Source organism: Sphaeramia orbicularis, chromosome 6, assembly GCF_902148855.1.
Source record: "Sphaeramia orbicularis chromosome 6, fSphaOr1.1, whole genome shotgun sequence".
Taxonomy (NCBI): domain Eukaryota; kingdom Metazoa; phylum Chordata; class Actinopteri; order Kurtiformes; family Apogonidae; genus Sphaeramia; species Sphaeramia orbicularis.
In genome coordinates this window covers 30691503-30704193 of record NC_043962.1, presented here as the reverse complement: position 1 = coordinate 30704193, position 12691 = coordinate 30691503, and the positions used below count along the sequence as shown (strand labels likewise).

The 12691-nt window shown below is 37.7% G+C and overlaps 1 protein-coding gene across 2 annotated transcripts in view; it reads left to right on the top strand.

The window, feature by feature from the left end:
* The window catches only part of dennd4a (DENN/MADD domain containing 4A), a 34677-nt gene that overhangs the window by 18799 nt on the left and 3187 nt on the right, over positions 1-12691 (top strand). For both annotated transcript variants that reach the window (XM_030136095.1, XM_030136094.1), the window contains exons 20-30: positions 750-872; positions 2193-2303; positions 3601-3675; positions 3783-4552; positions 5518-5734; positions 6296-6387; positions 7898-8073; positions 9132-9531; positions 11653-11770; positions 12050-12212; positions 12314-12378. In XM_030136095.1, coding sequence (XP_029991955.1) covers positions 750-872; positions 2193-2303; positions 3601-3675; positions 3783-4552; positions 5518-5734; positions 6296-6387; positions 7898-8073; positions 9132-9531; positions 11653-11770; positions 12050-12212; positions 12314-12378 — 2310 coding nt within the window. The remainder of the gene's footprint in view (positions 1-749; positions 873-2192; positions 2304-3600; positions 3676-3782; positions 4553-5517; positions 5735-6295; positions 6388-7897; positions 8074-9131; positions 9532-11652; positions 11771-12049; positions 12213-12313; positions 12379-12691) is intronic.

The window sequence follows — 12691 nt, the reverse complement described above, 5'->3', positions numbered from 1 at the left end:
GGACGTTCAGAGGCTATGAAGTTACCGTGGAAACACCATCATCTTCTACAACATTGATTCACCAGTAAAACCCATAGAGTTTGATAAATTACAGTGGATGGAGACACGTGGTTTATGTTCAGTTATTGATTTCTTTGCTGAAAAGTCACTGTTTTCTTCTGTTTTCTCTATTTATGATATAATAACCCTCAATTTTAATCGGAGCTTTTATGAGCGTCTATATGATCTGTAAATTAAATATAGGAAAATACCAAATATTCACTTAAACAAAGCAAAATACAGAGGATAATATTATAATAAATGGTGATAAAACACTTAAGAAAGGTTAGATAGGGTAAAAAGAAATCATTTGGAAATTGCCACAAAAGTAGTGTTGGGTCTTTATGGGTTAAAGTGGACAAAATCCCCTAAAATATTCACGTTGTTGTGCCAAGTGTATTTACAATTTGTAGAAAAAAAGCACAACTTGCATTTTAATCATATAAGCCTCTGCTCTCCTTTGAGCTAAAAATAAATGAAATTTTGATTCTTTTTTTGTTCTTTGACTTGCTTTTATGTTGAATCATGATGACAACTGTCTGGCATCCGAAGCGTTCCTGCATCCTTGAAGAAAATGATGATGATTACAGCAGCGTTCAAAGTGTTTACATAGTGATCTGAAACCATCTGGGCTCTTGTCAGCATTACTGCATTTGTTCCTCACTGGTTTTAACTTTTCTTCCTTTCTCTTCTCTGTTATCTCCCTTCAGATGGCAGCGATCTCGACACTGTCAGTCATGGCAGTTTGGACAGTGCTAATGACTCTGCCGAACGCACTTCCATCGACACCGACTTCACTAAAATGGACTCCAGTGATGATGGATTTAGTACAGGTACAAAGACAAATTTTCTACTTTTTCTAAATGCAATGTATCACTGTCATTCCTTAATTATTTTCTCTCCTTGAAACTCCTGATTTCATTTAGTTTTCCAAATTAGAATTGGAAGCAGTACATGATCTGTAATCCTTTATCTTAAATTTCTCTTTCTAGTATTTTTAGCACCTGATATTAAAAGATATAAAGTCTTCATGAAGCATGAAATTCGTCAAAACCAAAGTTCAGTATTTTCACCAATCAGAAAGCATATTGCAGTACATAAATAACACTGTCAAGTAAATAATAAATAAATAAAATATAGAGAATTGTGAAACGGGCTGATTATAGTGTAATTAGAGTGAGTGTAATTTTATAATCATTTGGAAATATGTAAATTAGGCAATCAGCAGGAGACATGCACTTCCATATCTGCAGACGATGACAAAAGATGAGATGAGAAAGGTTGAACTCAAAGAAGAGGAAATATGAAGGGAACAGTCTGTTGCTGGTGTTAAAATGAGGAATGTAGGGCATCTCCTTGAATTATACTTTAATAAAGGTTTCACAGATAACGCGATCAAAAAGAGTCTTTTGGACATAAGTGAAGTTGGAAGGATAGCCACAGATTAGAACTTCCAGAATCCATCTGATAATCTTACCTGTTGTATTTGTTTTCCCATAAATACCACTTTTTACATTTACAGATACAACTTCTCCTAACATTCTTGTTTTTTCTGTAAATATTTCAACTTTATTCTTGCAATATTTTGACTTTTTCTTCCTCAAAAATTACTGTTCTTTTGTGATTATAGCTTTATAGCTTTATTCTCCAAATATAATTTTCTTTATTATTCAGGGTGATGCTAATCCTCATCTGCACAACACACTGCATGTGATGAGCTCAAGTTTGTTGGTTTTTTTAAATGAACTGTGACTATTTCAGATGGGTTTTTTACTCACTTTGTCAGTTCTATCATCTCATGCCTTTTTTCTATTCCTCAGTGGGAGAAAGATAACTCAAGCAGAAATAGCAGAAAGATTAATATAAAGTGCAGAAATAAGGTTGTAGTTTTCTGTAGTTTGACCTTGTGATTATGATCCACGGTTTCAAAGAGGATATTTCACTTGTGCTGCTTCTTGTCTGTCTGTTCTGGGAGTGTTGTGTGCTTTAGGCTGTAGGGAATGGAACCATGGTCTGTTGAACGAAAAACTGTCCCATCACTTGTCTCTCTCATGAACAATTCATGGAAACTAAATAGTTGACTTTACTCTATTCTGTGTGAAAGATGACAATAAAGACAGTATAAAAAAATGAAAGTCTGTCTTCTTTTTCAGGTGGACAGTCAGACCAAGGCTACGATTCATTATCCAAAGAAGAAGAGAGGATGTGCAGCAGAGAGACTGACAACACACCACTGGTGGTAGACAAAGGATCAAGGCAGTCCAGTGAGTTATGGATTAGTCTAATCTTTGCCTTTAATGACCATTTCAGCAGAAGAGAATCATAGCTCATTTGCAGCAAAATTAATGTTCTCTCTCTAAAAGCAGGAGTAGCATGTCCTAGTGTGGGTGTGAGGCATTTTCTATCCTTCCATTTGCTGTTATATTTAGACTTTTTTGGAAAAACAGTTTCTGTTGATGATGAACATGTTATGCAACCAGGCAGTTGTCTGTCAGGATTTCTCTTCATTACACACATTTATATAATAAAGTATACTTTTGTCATATGTAATGTCAGGCTTTACGATCTAGCACTGGATGAGCTTGGCTTATATGTAGTGTTTCTACACTCAAAAGTTAAATGAATGACCTAAACTATCATTAGAGTGTTTAGGATGAAGAGCTCTGAAATTATGCCAAAACTGTCAATGTACTGGATTGTACAGATAGGAATTTAATCTATTCAGACCTGTGAGCCAACAGATTTATTTGTGTTTTCTGCCTAAAAACAGAGCTAAGCTAACAGAGCCCTAATGTAAAACCAGGGGTGTTTAATCCTGGTCCTCGAGGGCCGGTATCCTGCATGTTTTAGATGTATCCCTCTTCCAACACACCTAATTCAAATGATAAGCCTATCCTCAAGCTCTGCAGAAGCCTGATAATGACAGTCAGGTGTGCTGGAAGAGGGAAATATCAAAAACATGCAGGACAGAGTCTTCTGTATAAATAGGATACTGGCCCTCGAGGACCAGGATTGGACACTCCTGACATAAACCATCAGCTGATGCAGCACATGAAAATTATAAGACACTCTTATTTTAACTGTCTAAATTTTAATTTGAAGAAGAAAACTTGATGATACCATAATATGGATGTGTGTAAAAAATGAGCTTTATACTTTTTTCAGTGAGTGACAAAGTCTGTAGACAAGTAGCATTGATTTGTTGGTGGTTTTTGGAGTAATATGTGTTCTGGTATGTGACAGTCTCTGCTGATGAGAGTTTGGATTATCAATACTACATAGAACCCCTTTAAGTCCTAATTGCATGCAATGTTATTGTAGAGATAGGAGATAGATTATTTGTTTATCATTAATGTGTATGTGTTAATGCTCATTACTTCCCTTCCCCATTAATCTACAACATTTTATTCATCTAACAATTTAAACTTCCCCATAAATGAAATGACAGTTAGTTTGTCTAAAAGAAATGCAAAATTAAGGATGAATGTAATATACAGTATAAATTGCAAGTCTTTAAAGTGTGTTCAGTCATTCTAATAAGTGGATATTTTACATCTTCAGCATCTGAGACTGATGTTCCAGTGAACAGTACCTCTCCTTCAACCAGAAACTGTAGATCTGCAGATGCCAGTGCAGGTGAGTTACTTAAAAAACCGTCGTGAACATGTATTGTGTTTTCATTCCTTTACAATAGTGTTCAATTAGTTGAGATTTAAAAACACTCCTTCATGTTTTTTCCATAGGTAACGGCATTAGGCTTGTTTCCAGTTTGTCTGCTGACACCATTCTATGTGGTGTTCAGCCAAAAACAGAGCGGCCAAAGTCTCTTGACTTATCTGGACAGGGCTCTATGAGGCTGACCGTCCCCCACCTCAGCTCCATGAAGCAGCACCACCTGGCTGCTGACAGGCTGCACGAGGTCGAGGAGGAGGAGACGGACATTGAAAAGAGTAAAAAGAAACCGTTAGCAGAGAGAAGTGTGAGCTGCAATGCTGGGACAGTGACAAGGACAGGTATTGAAATGGGGTTTGATCCGCTGTCAATGATGGCGACAGAGACAGAAAAGGAGTGTGAGCAGAACAGCAGCGGCACGCCAACTGCCCGCCACGACCTGGCCGAGGAGATTGAGATGTACATGAACAATACAAATAGCCCTTTGAGGAGCCGCACCCTCAGTATGGACCTACAAACCCCCTCGAGCCCCGTGTGTCACACCTCCCCCAGACCCGCCCCGCTGCTCCGCTCCAACACACACCTCCCACTGCCCGTTAAATCCAAGGAGAAGCTCAGGCCATCGCCGTCTCTCCCTCTGGGTGTCAAAGACCGAGAGAGACCGTCCTCCTTGGTATCCCCTTCATCACCTACTCCCTCCACCTCATCTTTCTCCATGGACTCTCTGTTCACTCCGACGCTGGACATCTTTAAGAGCAGCGTCATCTCAGCAGGGAAGGGCGTCGCTGAGAAGGCCAGCCGCCTCTACTCTCGTCTATCATCACAGACTTCACTAACACAGGTTAGTAGTGCATCATTGTTTAGTATTAAATATTCTCAAAGGATTCAAGCAGTTATTGTCTCTGCATTCCACATCTTTATGATCATCAGTATCTGATATATGATGAAATAAATTAGTATAAAAATGCATTATTATGACTAAAGTTACCGCAATGTGTCATAATTATCAGATTGGCTGCATGCCCAGAGTAATTGCCTAAAATACATAAAATTAATTATTAATTTTGGGGATGTATTGATATATATCAGCCATGATGAGATTCAGCAGTGGTAGTGGCTGATATTAACCTGTTGTTTAAAAATTATTAATTCATTTTTGCTCATTTAAAAACAGCATTAATTATATATTAACCTGCTCAAGACTACAAACCCATGATTTCTACAAGGTTTTCATCTCATGTACTGTGTAGAGCTGAAACTGATGTATTTTCTTTGTTTTATTGTAACTATATTGGTTCTGAAACAGTTGATCATCAGTCTCACAGGTGTTATCTTTCTTCTGAACCCATTAAAGAAAACATTTTTGTTAAATATACATATATATTTCATGTATTATATTAAATGTACTCCATTTATTTTGGTGATTTCATTTTCAGCTTTTAGGGGTTTAGGGCTGAACAGGTTAAATGACTTCAGAATGGTTTGATTATTTTAATGATGAATTATACATTTCCTTGGCGGGGGGGACTAATACTAAAAACAAAATGAATAAGCAAACAAACAAAGCAAAATGGCAGCATAAATTGGTGCATCCTTTCTTTATTTATGTACAAGAAGTATAATTCCTCTAGTTCATGGTTAAAACATGTTAAAATATTATTGATTATACTTTATTGTATCAGTATGAAGAAATCTCAACAAAGCTTTGTGTTGGAGTACCTAAAAAATATATTAGTTGACCCCGTGACGGCTAATGCCTGCTAGCATCAAACTGATTCCGAGTGTTGATTTCCTCCTCTGTCACAGGATGTTAACTGCGACAGGATTAGTGTGTCGTCACTGACCTCAGGAGAGGCAGACTGCTCCTCTCTGCTCGATAATGACTCCTGTCTGGACCCAGATGGCTTTACCTCACCCCAGCATGGCAACGTGTCCAGACTCAGGAGGAGCCCGGGTGTGGGTCATACTAACTTGAGCAGCCCCAGTACCCCCAACAGAGTGTTCAGACACAACTCTTTCTCTGGTGTGTTGCTTTAATTACTCTTTATTTGCAAAATAATTGTATTAAATCTGCTAGTTTTGGGTTTTTATTGATAAAGCATTATTTGTAAGTATACATCAAAAGTAAAAATAATAATAATGGTGTTGAACCTATGCTTTAACTGCACTATTACATTAGTTCAAAAACACTTCTTGACAATCTAAATTTAGAGTAAGAGAAGAGCTCAGTAATGGAGAGACTCGGGTGTTGTTCTGTGGGAATCTAGGCCATCAGGCATGAGGGCTGATTCAATGTGTAGGCTTTTCTGCACACAGCCACAGGCCCTATGCTTAACATAAAATGTGGACATGTCCATGTGCATGCACCCTCACGTGCACATTACCAGACACATTTAGTAAAAACAAAACATCTGTTGCAGACTTTGATTGCAGAATGGGTTGCTTTTCATGTTGTTCTAACTTGAATACAAAATACCAGTTCTCCATTTTTGCTTCATTTAACCAAATATTTACAGCTTTGATATTAGTGTTCCATCTCGTCTTTACCTGTGTGTCTAACCGAATGAACTTCCACCATATCCAGGTGGTCTGGCTCTTCCTTCTAAGTCTCCTCACACTCCAGATTCCTCCCCTGAAACCAGTCGCTTCCATCCTGCTCCAACCTACACCATAGAGGTAAGTCACCAACTTTCTTTATCTTCAGGGCAGGTATAGACACCCCCCTGCAAAGAAGAACATCTGTTAAATATTCCATATAGTTTCTGTGCTTATAAAGTATCTCAATCAGTAATGACAGTCACTTTTTTAATATCAGTACACAGCACCTAACCTGAACTCAGTCCACACTATCAGGTATCTGGTGCTCCTTTTAGTGTCATTTTTATTATGTGTTCATGTAAATGTTCTCTAATGTGTCCTGTTATGATGTGGTTGTCTCAATATACCTCATTTAACAAAATGAATTAACCCATAAAGACCCAAACAGCCACTAGTAACCAAAACCATCTACTGATCTAAAGTGTTTAATACCTGTTGATCCACTAATCCTATCAATACATGTAAACTGCAGATTGTCGTCTTTTCATGATCATTAGATATGACCCATTTGGATGTTCAGAGGCTCCATAGAGAATGTGGAAACTATGGAGTTTGATCAATGACAGTGGATGGAGACACTGGGTCTATGTTTAGTTACTGACATATTTGCTGATAAAATCATTTTTCTTCAGTTTTCTCTATTTCTGATATAATAACCTTCAACTTTAATCTGAGTTTTTACAAACGTACATGATCAGTAAATTAAATATAGTAAAATACCTGATTTCACTTTAGAGACATGTAAAATACAGAGGATAATATTATAATAAATGGTGATAAAACACTTAAGAACCGTTAAATAGAGAGAATATTTATTTTTGTAATTGCCACAAAAGTAGCACTGGGTCTTTCTGGGTTAAGAAACCATTTTAATTCAAGTTAGTTTAGAACTAAAATCTCTGATTAAACATTCAGTCATGGCTAAGAGTCTGATTTCTCCCTCGTGTTATTTGTTTTTATTAAAGGGGTCATATTTTGCTAAAACCACTTTTATTAGTCTTTGGTACATTTATTTGTGTATTTGGACCCTAATAGTTCATAAAGTTTGAATTTGAACCCTCCAGCTGCTGCAAAACTATCTTCATAGTCATATAGGCAAAAATTGAGTGGATTTCTACAAATCGTTTCAATTCCCTCTTAATTTGTTATGTTTTGTAACTAGTTACATCATGAAATTTGCACATATAAGGTCAAGACTTTGGACGGACATTTCTCTGAGTGCGCCATAATTGTTTGTCACCAGCAGTGGTTGTAGTCCATACTGAAAATATGTCCAAACTTTGAGCCGATTACCTTAAATGTTCAGTTGTTGGTTGTATTAACGAACACAAGTGGCTGAACGGGACAGAGCAGCACAGCCAACAACCTGGAGGTTGTGGGATGTGAAGTGGCTCATATTTAAAAGGCCAGCGCTCAAAACTACCTTTCTGGTGTCATTACTCATAAACAGGGTTGAAGATGGACCTGTGGAGTTGAATTAATGAAGAATTCAGACCCAAGCATAACATTTACACTTTATGTAGACCACAGGGAAATGATTTAAAATGCGTAATTCCATTTAAAAAAGCTAAATATCACTCTTTTAAAGGTGCTGATGTCCAGCTGCTCACTTTGCAAGACATGCGACTGTCTGGTGTACGACGAGGAGATCATGGCAGGATGGACAGCAAACGACTCCAACCTGAACAGCACTTGCCCGTTCTGCGGCACAGCTTTTCTGCCTTTCCTCAATGTGGAAATCAAAGATCTGAGACCACAGAATGGGTAAATCCTTTACCAGTACCTGAACACATCTGCTTATATGTGGACACAGACACAATAAACAGAATTTCCATTCATTTCACACTGAATTCAGTTGAAATATGATCTTATGTGTAGAAAATCAAGGCAGGCAAAATGTCCACACATTGCACTGATAACTCAAAGCAGTTTTATTTATGCAACATCTGGATCTTGCAGACATCTTCATACGGAATTTTCACAAAGCTAAACAAGAATCAACAATGTAGATATTAATATATTCACCGCTTGGGTATTTTCAAACCACGTGACTGAGTCGGTTTAATCTCAGATGGAACAAATTGCAGCAGACATGTCCCTTATTCCCAAACAGGAGGCAAAGCATTCCATGGAAAAAGCAGAAACAGCAAAATCAATATTCTACTCACCGGTACACACTGAATCTAACACATCAGAGGTTAAGTCAATAAGTCACATACAACATAAAAACACTACATGGAAAAGTTTAGAGAGAAGCAGAAAAACATAAAATAATAAGAATAATAATCACAATACTTGTATAATAATAACTTCCTGCAGTTCGCTAAGATACAAGCATTTATAACCAAAAGCATATTTTACAAAGTTGCAATGACCTTGAAATTTGACCTTCAGCTACCAAAATCTTTCAAGCTGATCTTTGAATCCAAGTTAATATTAAATCCAGAGTATTCTATCAATCTATCTTAGTGTCTTAGTATTAGAGTAGAAGTATTTTACCTGTGATGCAGCGAAAAAAGACAAATAATTTAAAAAAATGTAAAAAAAAACTCAGATGGCACCTACCCAAAAATTATATTTATAACTGCATATTGATAGATACAAAGAAAGGAGGGATTAAAAATCATTTAGAAAGAAATTATCTTTGAATGTACTGCATAAAAATATGTCTGAAAATAGCTGACTAAAAAGATACTCGCTGCCTTCTCTTTATTTTTTCTGTTTTTTCTTTCCTTAATGTCTTGTCACATACACACATTCAGACACAACACAGTTTATCCCCCCGGCCTCTTTAAGCACATCCGCTGTGTTTCTCCCCTCAGGTCCTCTAAGGAAACTAATCCTGTTATGGAGGAGGACACGTCTGCATCACTCAATCCCGAGGCCAGAACGTCTGTGGCAGACTGTGCGGCTCAGTCATCTTCAGCTCCCCCGCAGATCCTGGAGAGCAGCAGGAGTCCGGGGCCAGCTGTGAAGTCGGCGCCAGCCTCGGCCCCCTCCTCGGCTCCGGTGACAGTGCCCTACTTGAGTCCCCTGGTTCTGTGGAAGGAGCTGGAGAGCCTCCTGGTGAACGAGGGCGACCAGGCCATCTCGTCTCCTAGTGTCGTCGACCAGCATCCCATAGTCTTTTGGAACCTGGTGTGGTACTTCAGAAGGCTGGAGCTACCAAGTAACCTGCCTGCTCTTATCCTGGCCTCTCAGCACTGTAACCACGGAGACCAGGTAAACATGCTGCTGAGCTTCATTCAGTCCCCTCTTATCTCAGTGAGGCATTCATCTAAGAGTGTTGAAAGCTTCTAAATCCAGTGATCTGCAATGAAAGAAACATGGGCGCCTCCTCTTGGGTCTGTTCAGAAAACCTGTTAACCTTGCTGGGTCTTGTCTGACATGACCATTTACTGTCAATACTCCATCTCTACTGAGCAGACTATGGCTGCAAAATATATAACATTTTACCTAAAAAGCAACTATATAGACGAGGGGTGTCAAACTCATTTACATTCAGGAGTCACATACAGCTCAATTTAACCTCAAATGGGCCAGACCAGTAAAATAATAGCATAACTTCCACATTTTTCTCTTTGTTTCAGTACAAAAAAAGTAAACTTACATTATGAAAATGTTTACTTTTACAAGGAAATATGAATAACCTGAACTTCCACAAACAACCTGCAATTTCTTAATAATAACAACATTAAGCCTCAAATTATTATTTACACATGTGCATTACAACTTACAGATCATACTGTTTTTACAAAGACACAAAATATTTAGTAACACGTATCTGGAACTGAAAAATATTGCATTTAACTTGTCTTCTGTGTCACTTTTGGACTTTGCAAATTCATCCCATGGGTTGGACTGAACTGGACTGAACTCTTTTCAGGGCTGGTTTTGGCCTGCAAGCCGTATGTTTGCCACTCCTGATATAGACTTAAAATAATCATCACCTTTGACTTTCTATCAGTGTTTGGTGGTGTATTTATTTGCAAAGATCCTGCCCTCTGCCTGAATTTTCTGTTTTTCTTTTGTTTTTCCATGTTTGAGACATTTCTGGGCATTGACCTTCAGGCAGTGACTTTGCACCTACAGCCAATAACAGAATAACCAGAACAATAAAAAAAAACAACAAAGTGGCTCTGGTTGTACAAGTGCAGATACAGATCAACTTTGCTTATCCCAAGGCAGAAATTTATTAAACATCTCTCTCTTCTTACTTTCTGTATGGATCTGTGTGAGAGGCAAAACTCTGGGCACATATGCATAGACCTCTCAACTTATTGTCTTTAACATTCCTGTCACTGACACACAGAAATGAGGAAGTTTGTGCATCGACTATATATTGCCTCTAGAATATTCCTGTAAAGTTTTGCACAAACGAGAAATGTTAAACTTTGCCATGAAAGCAACATTGCAGTTCCACTACTTGTGATATTTTAGCTTCACTTTTCCAAATTGTCAAGAAATAGTGTCATGTTGTCGAGTGGAGGAGGGTGTTTCAGTTCTGGTGTTTTCTTTTCCTGATATCTGAAACTTTAACTCTGTTTTGAGATGATTCTTAGTGTTGCTGATTCTTTGTTTTTTTTACGTGTATTACATGAACCAGGGTTCCCATTGGGTCTTAAAAAGTCTTAAAAGTCTTGAATTTCTAAATCTGCATTTAATACCTTAAAAAAGTATTTAAAAGGCATTAAAGTTGATAGGGTAGGTCTTAAGTTATGTTCCCAGAAACATGTTTGCTGTATTGTGTTTAAATGTGTCTGGGAAATGTCCAAGCTGCAAAGAACGTAACGTTAGCATACGCAATTCCACCCATTCCAACCCGACAATTTCTATTGAAATTAGGAACCAATTGTCAAATAACTTTGCAGCCCCTAGTGAAAAATGAAATAACGGTGGGAATCAAGGGGTTGGACTAAATCAGTGCATTTTCCTAAATTCTAGGAGTCATGAATTTTTGCCAGTATGGCCATGAAATGGGCATTAAATTTGTTCTAAGTAAAAAAGTCTTAAACTTAACTTGTAGAAACCTGTAGGAACCCTGATGAAAAAACAGCAATTAGTTTTCTGGTTTGTTTGTGCCAAAATCTTCATTATAAAAAAACAAGGGAAATGTTTTCAACCCCATACATTGTCAGTTTTATGATCTATAGTAAGAGAACATACAGTATAAACCTTAACCAATGCCACTGGTGAATGTTTATCTTATTTGTTAAAAGGCCCATTGACTGTCGACAAAGCAGAGGGTTTTTTTCCTTACCACTAGATGTACTAACACTAATACTAGTTACTAATTAAGAGGTATTAGACACATAATAATGAATCTGTTTTCCATCTCTTTAGTCTCCACCGAGTGTCACGTCTGAGGACAGTAAGCAGGTGCTGGTGAGGATCATGTGGGACAACCTGAAATTACATCAAGACAAAGTTCAGCCCTGTTATGTCCTGTGGAACACACACTGTAAGTGGATACATCATTGAGACTACAAGGCTCATTTACTTCAAAAGTTGATATTATGATTTCACTGGTAACATTGGTGAAGTTTATCAAGGTCAGAAATTTACATGCAAATCAAATAATGCATATAAAGTAACTAGAACATCATACATAATTCAGTGCAGGATTCTTATTAGCTATGCCAACCTTATCAGTGCTATAGTTGCACAGTTGATTTTGAGTGATGGAGATGAATGAGTCTTTGATCAGGGTGACTTATCTTTTATCTGGGTTTCGTTATAGGTGCCAACTCCCTGGTGCGTTCTGGGTTATGTGAAGAAGGCCAGCTCTTCACTGTGGAGCTTCTGCAGGGATTTGTTAGGAGCATAAAGAAGAGTGATGTCTACCAGCCCATGAGCCAGATCATCCAGCTCCTGGGACCAGAGCTGGGTTTCAGAAGACAGAGGTGAGGAAATAACTACATGTACACATTTAATGTAAAACCTAATTGGAATATTAATGGGAAAGTGTAACTTCTGTTGTTAATATTTTTAACTTTTCTAACAGGAGCCTGTACAGAGATTTGCTGTTCCTCGCGCTGGTGGCTTTGGGAAAGAACAACATTAATATCAGTAAGTTCCAAAGCTGTGTTTCTTGGGTTGCTTTGATTAAGAGCTCAAACTGTGATTTTCTGGCTTAGTCTCAAAGTCATGTTGTTTGGGGCAAACTATTTGCATATATTCCATACACCACAGAAACAGCCCTACTTCAAAGAAGAAAAATATTCTGAAATCACCAAACTTTCTGTTAAGCAAAAACATCTGCTAATGGGGTGAGCAAATTTTGCTTGGTTAGAATTCTTAAAAGTAGGATAAAAGTCTAGTGACTAAAATACCATATTGAAGTTAATGAGAAAACATGCCAGGATTCAAGCAAGTTGTGCTT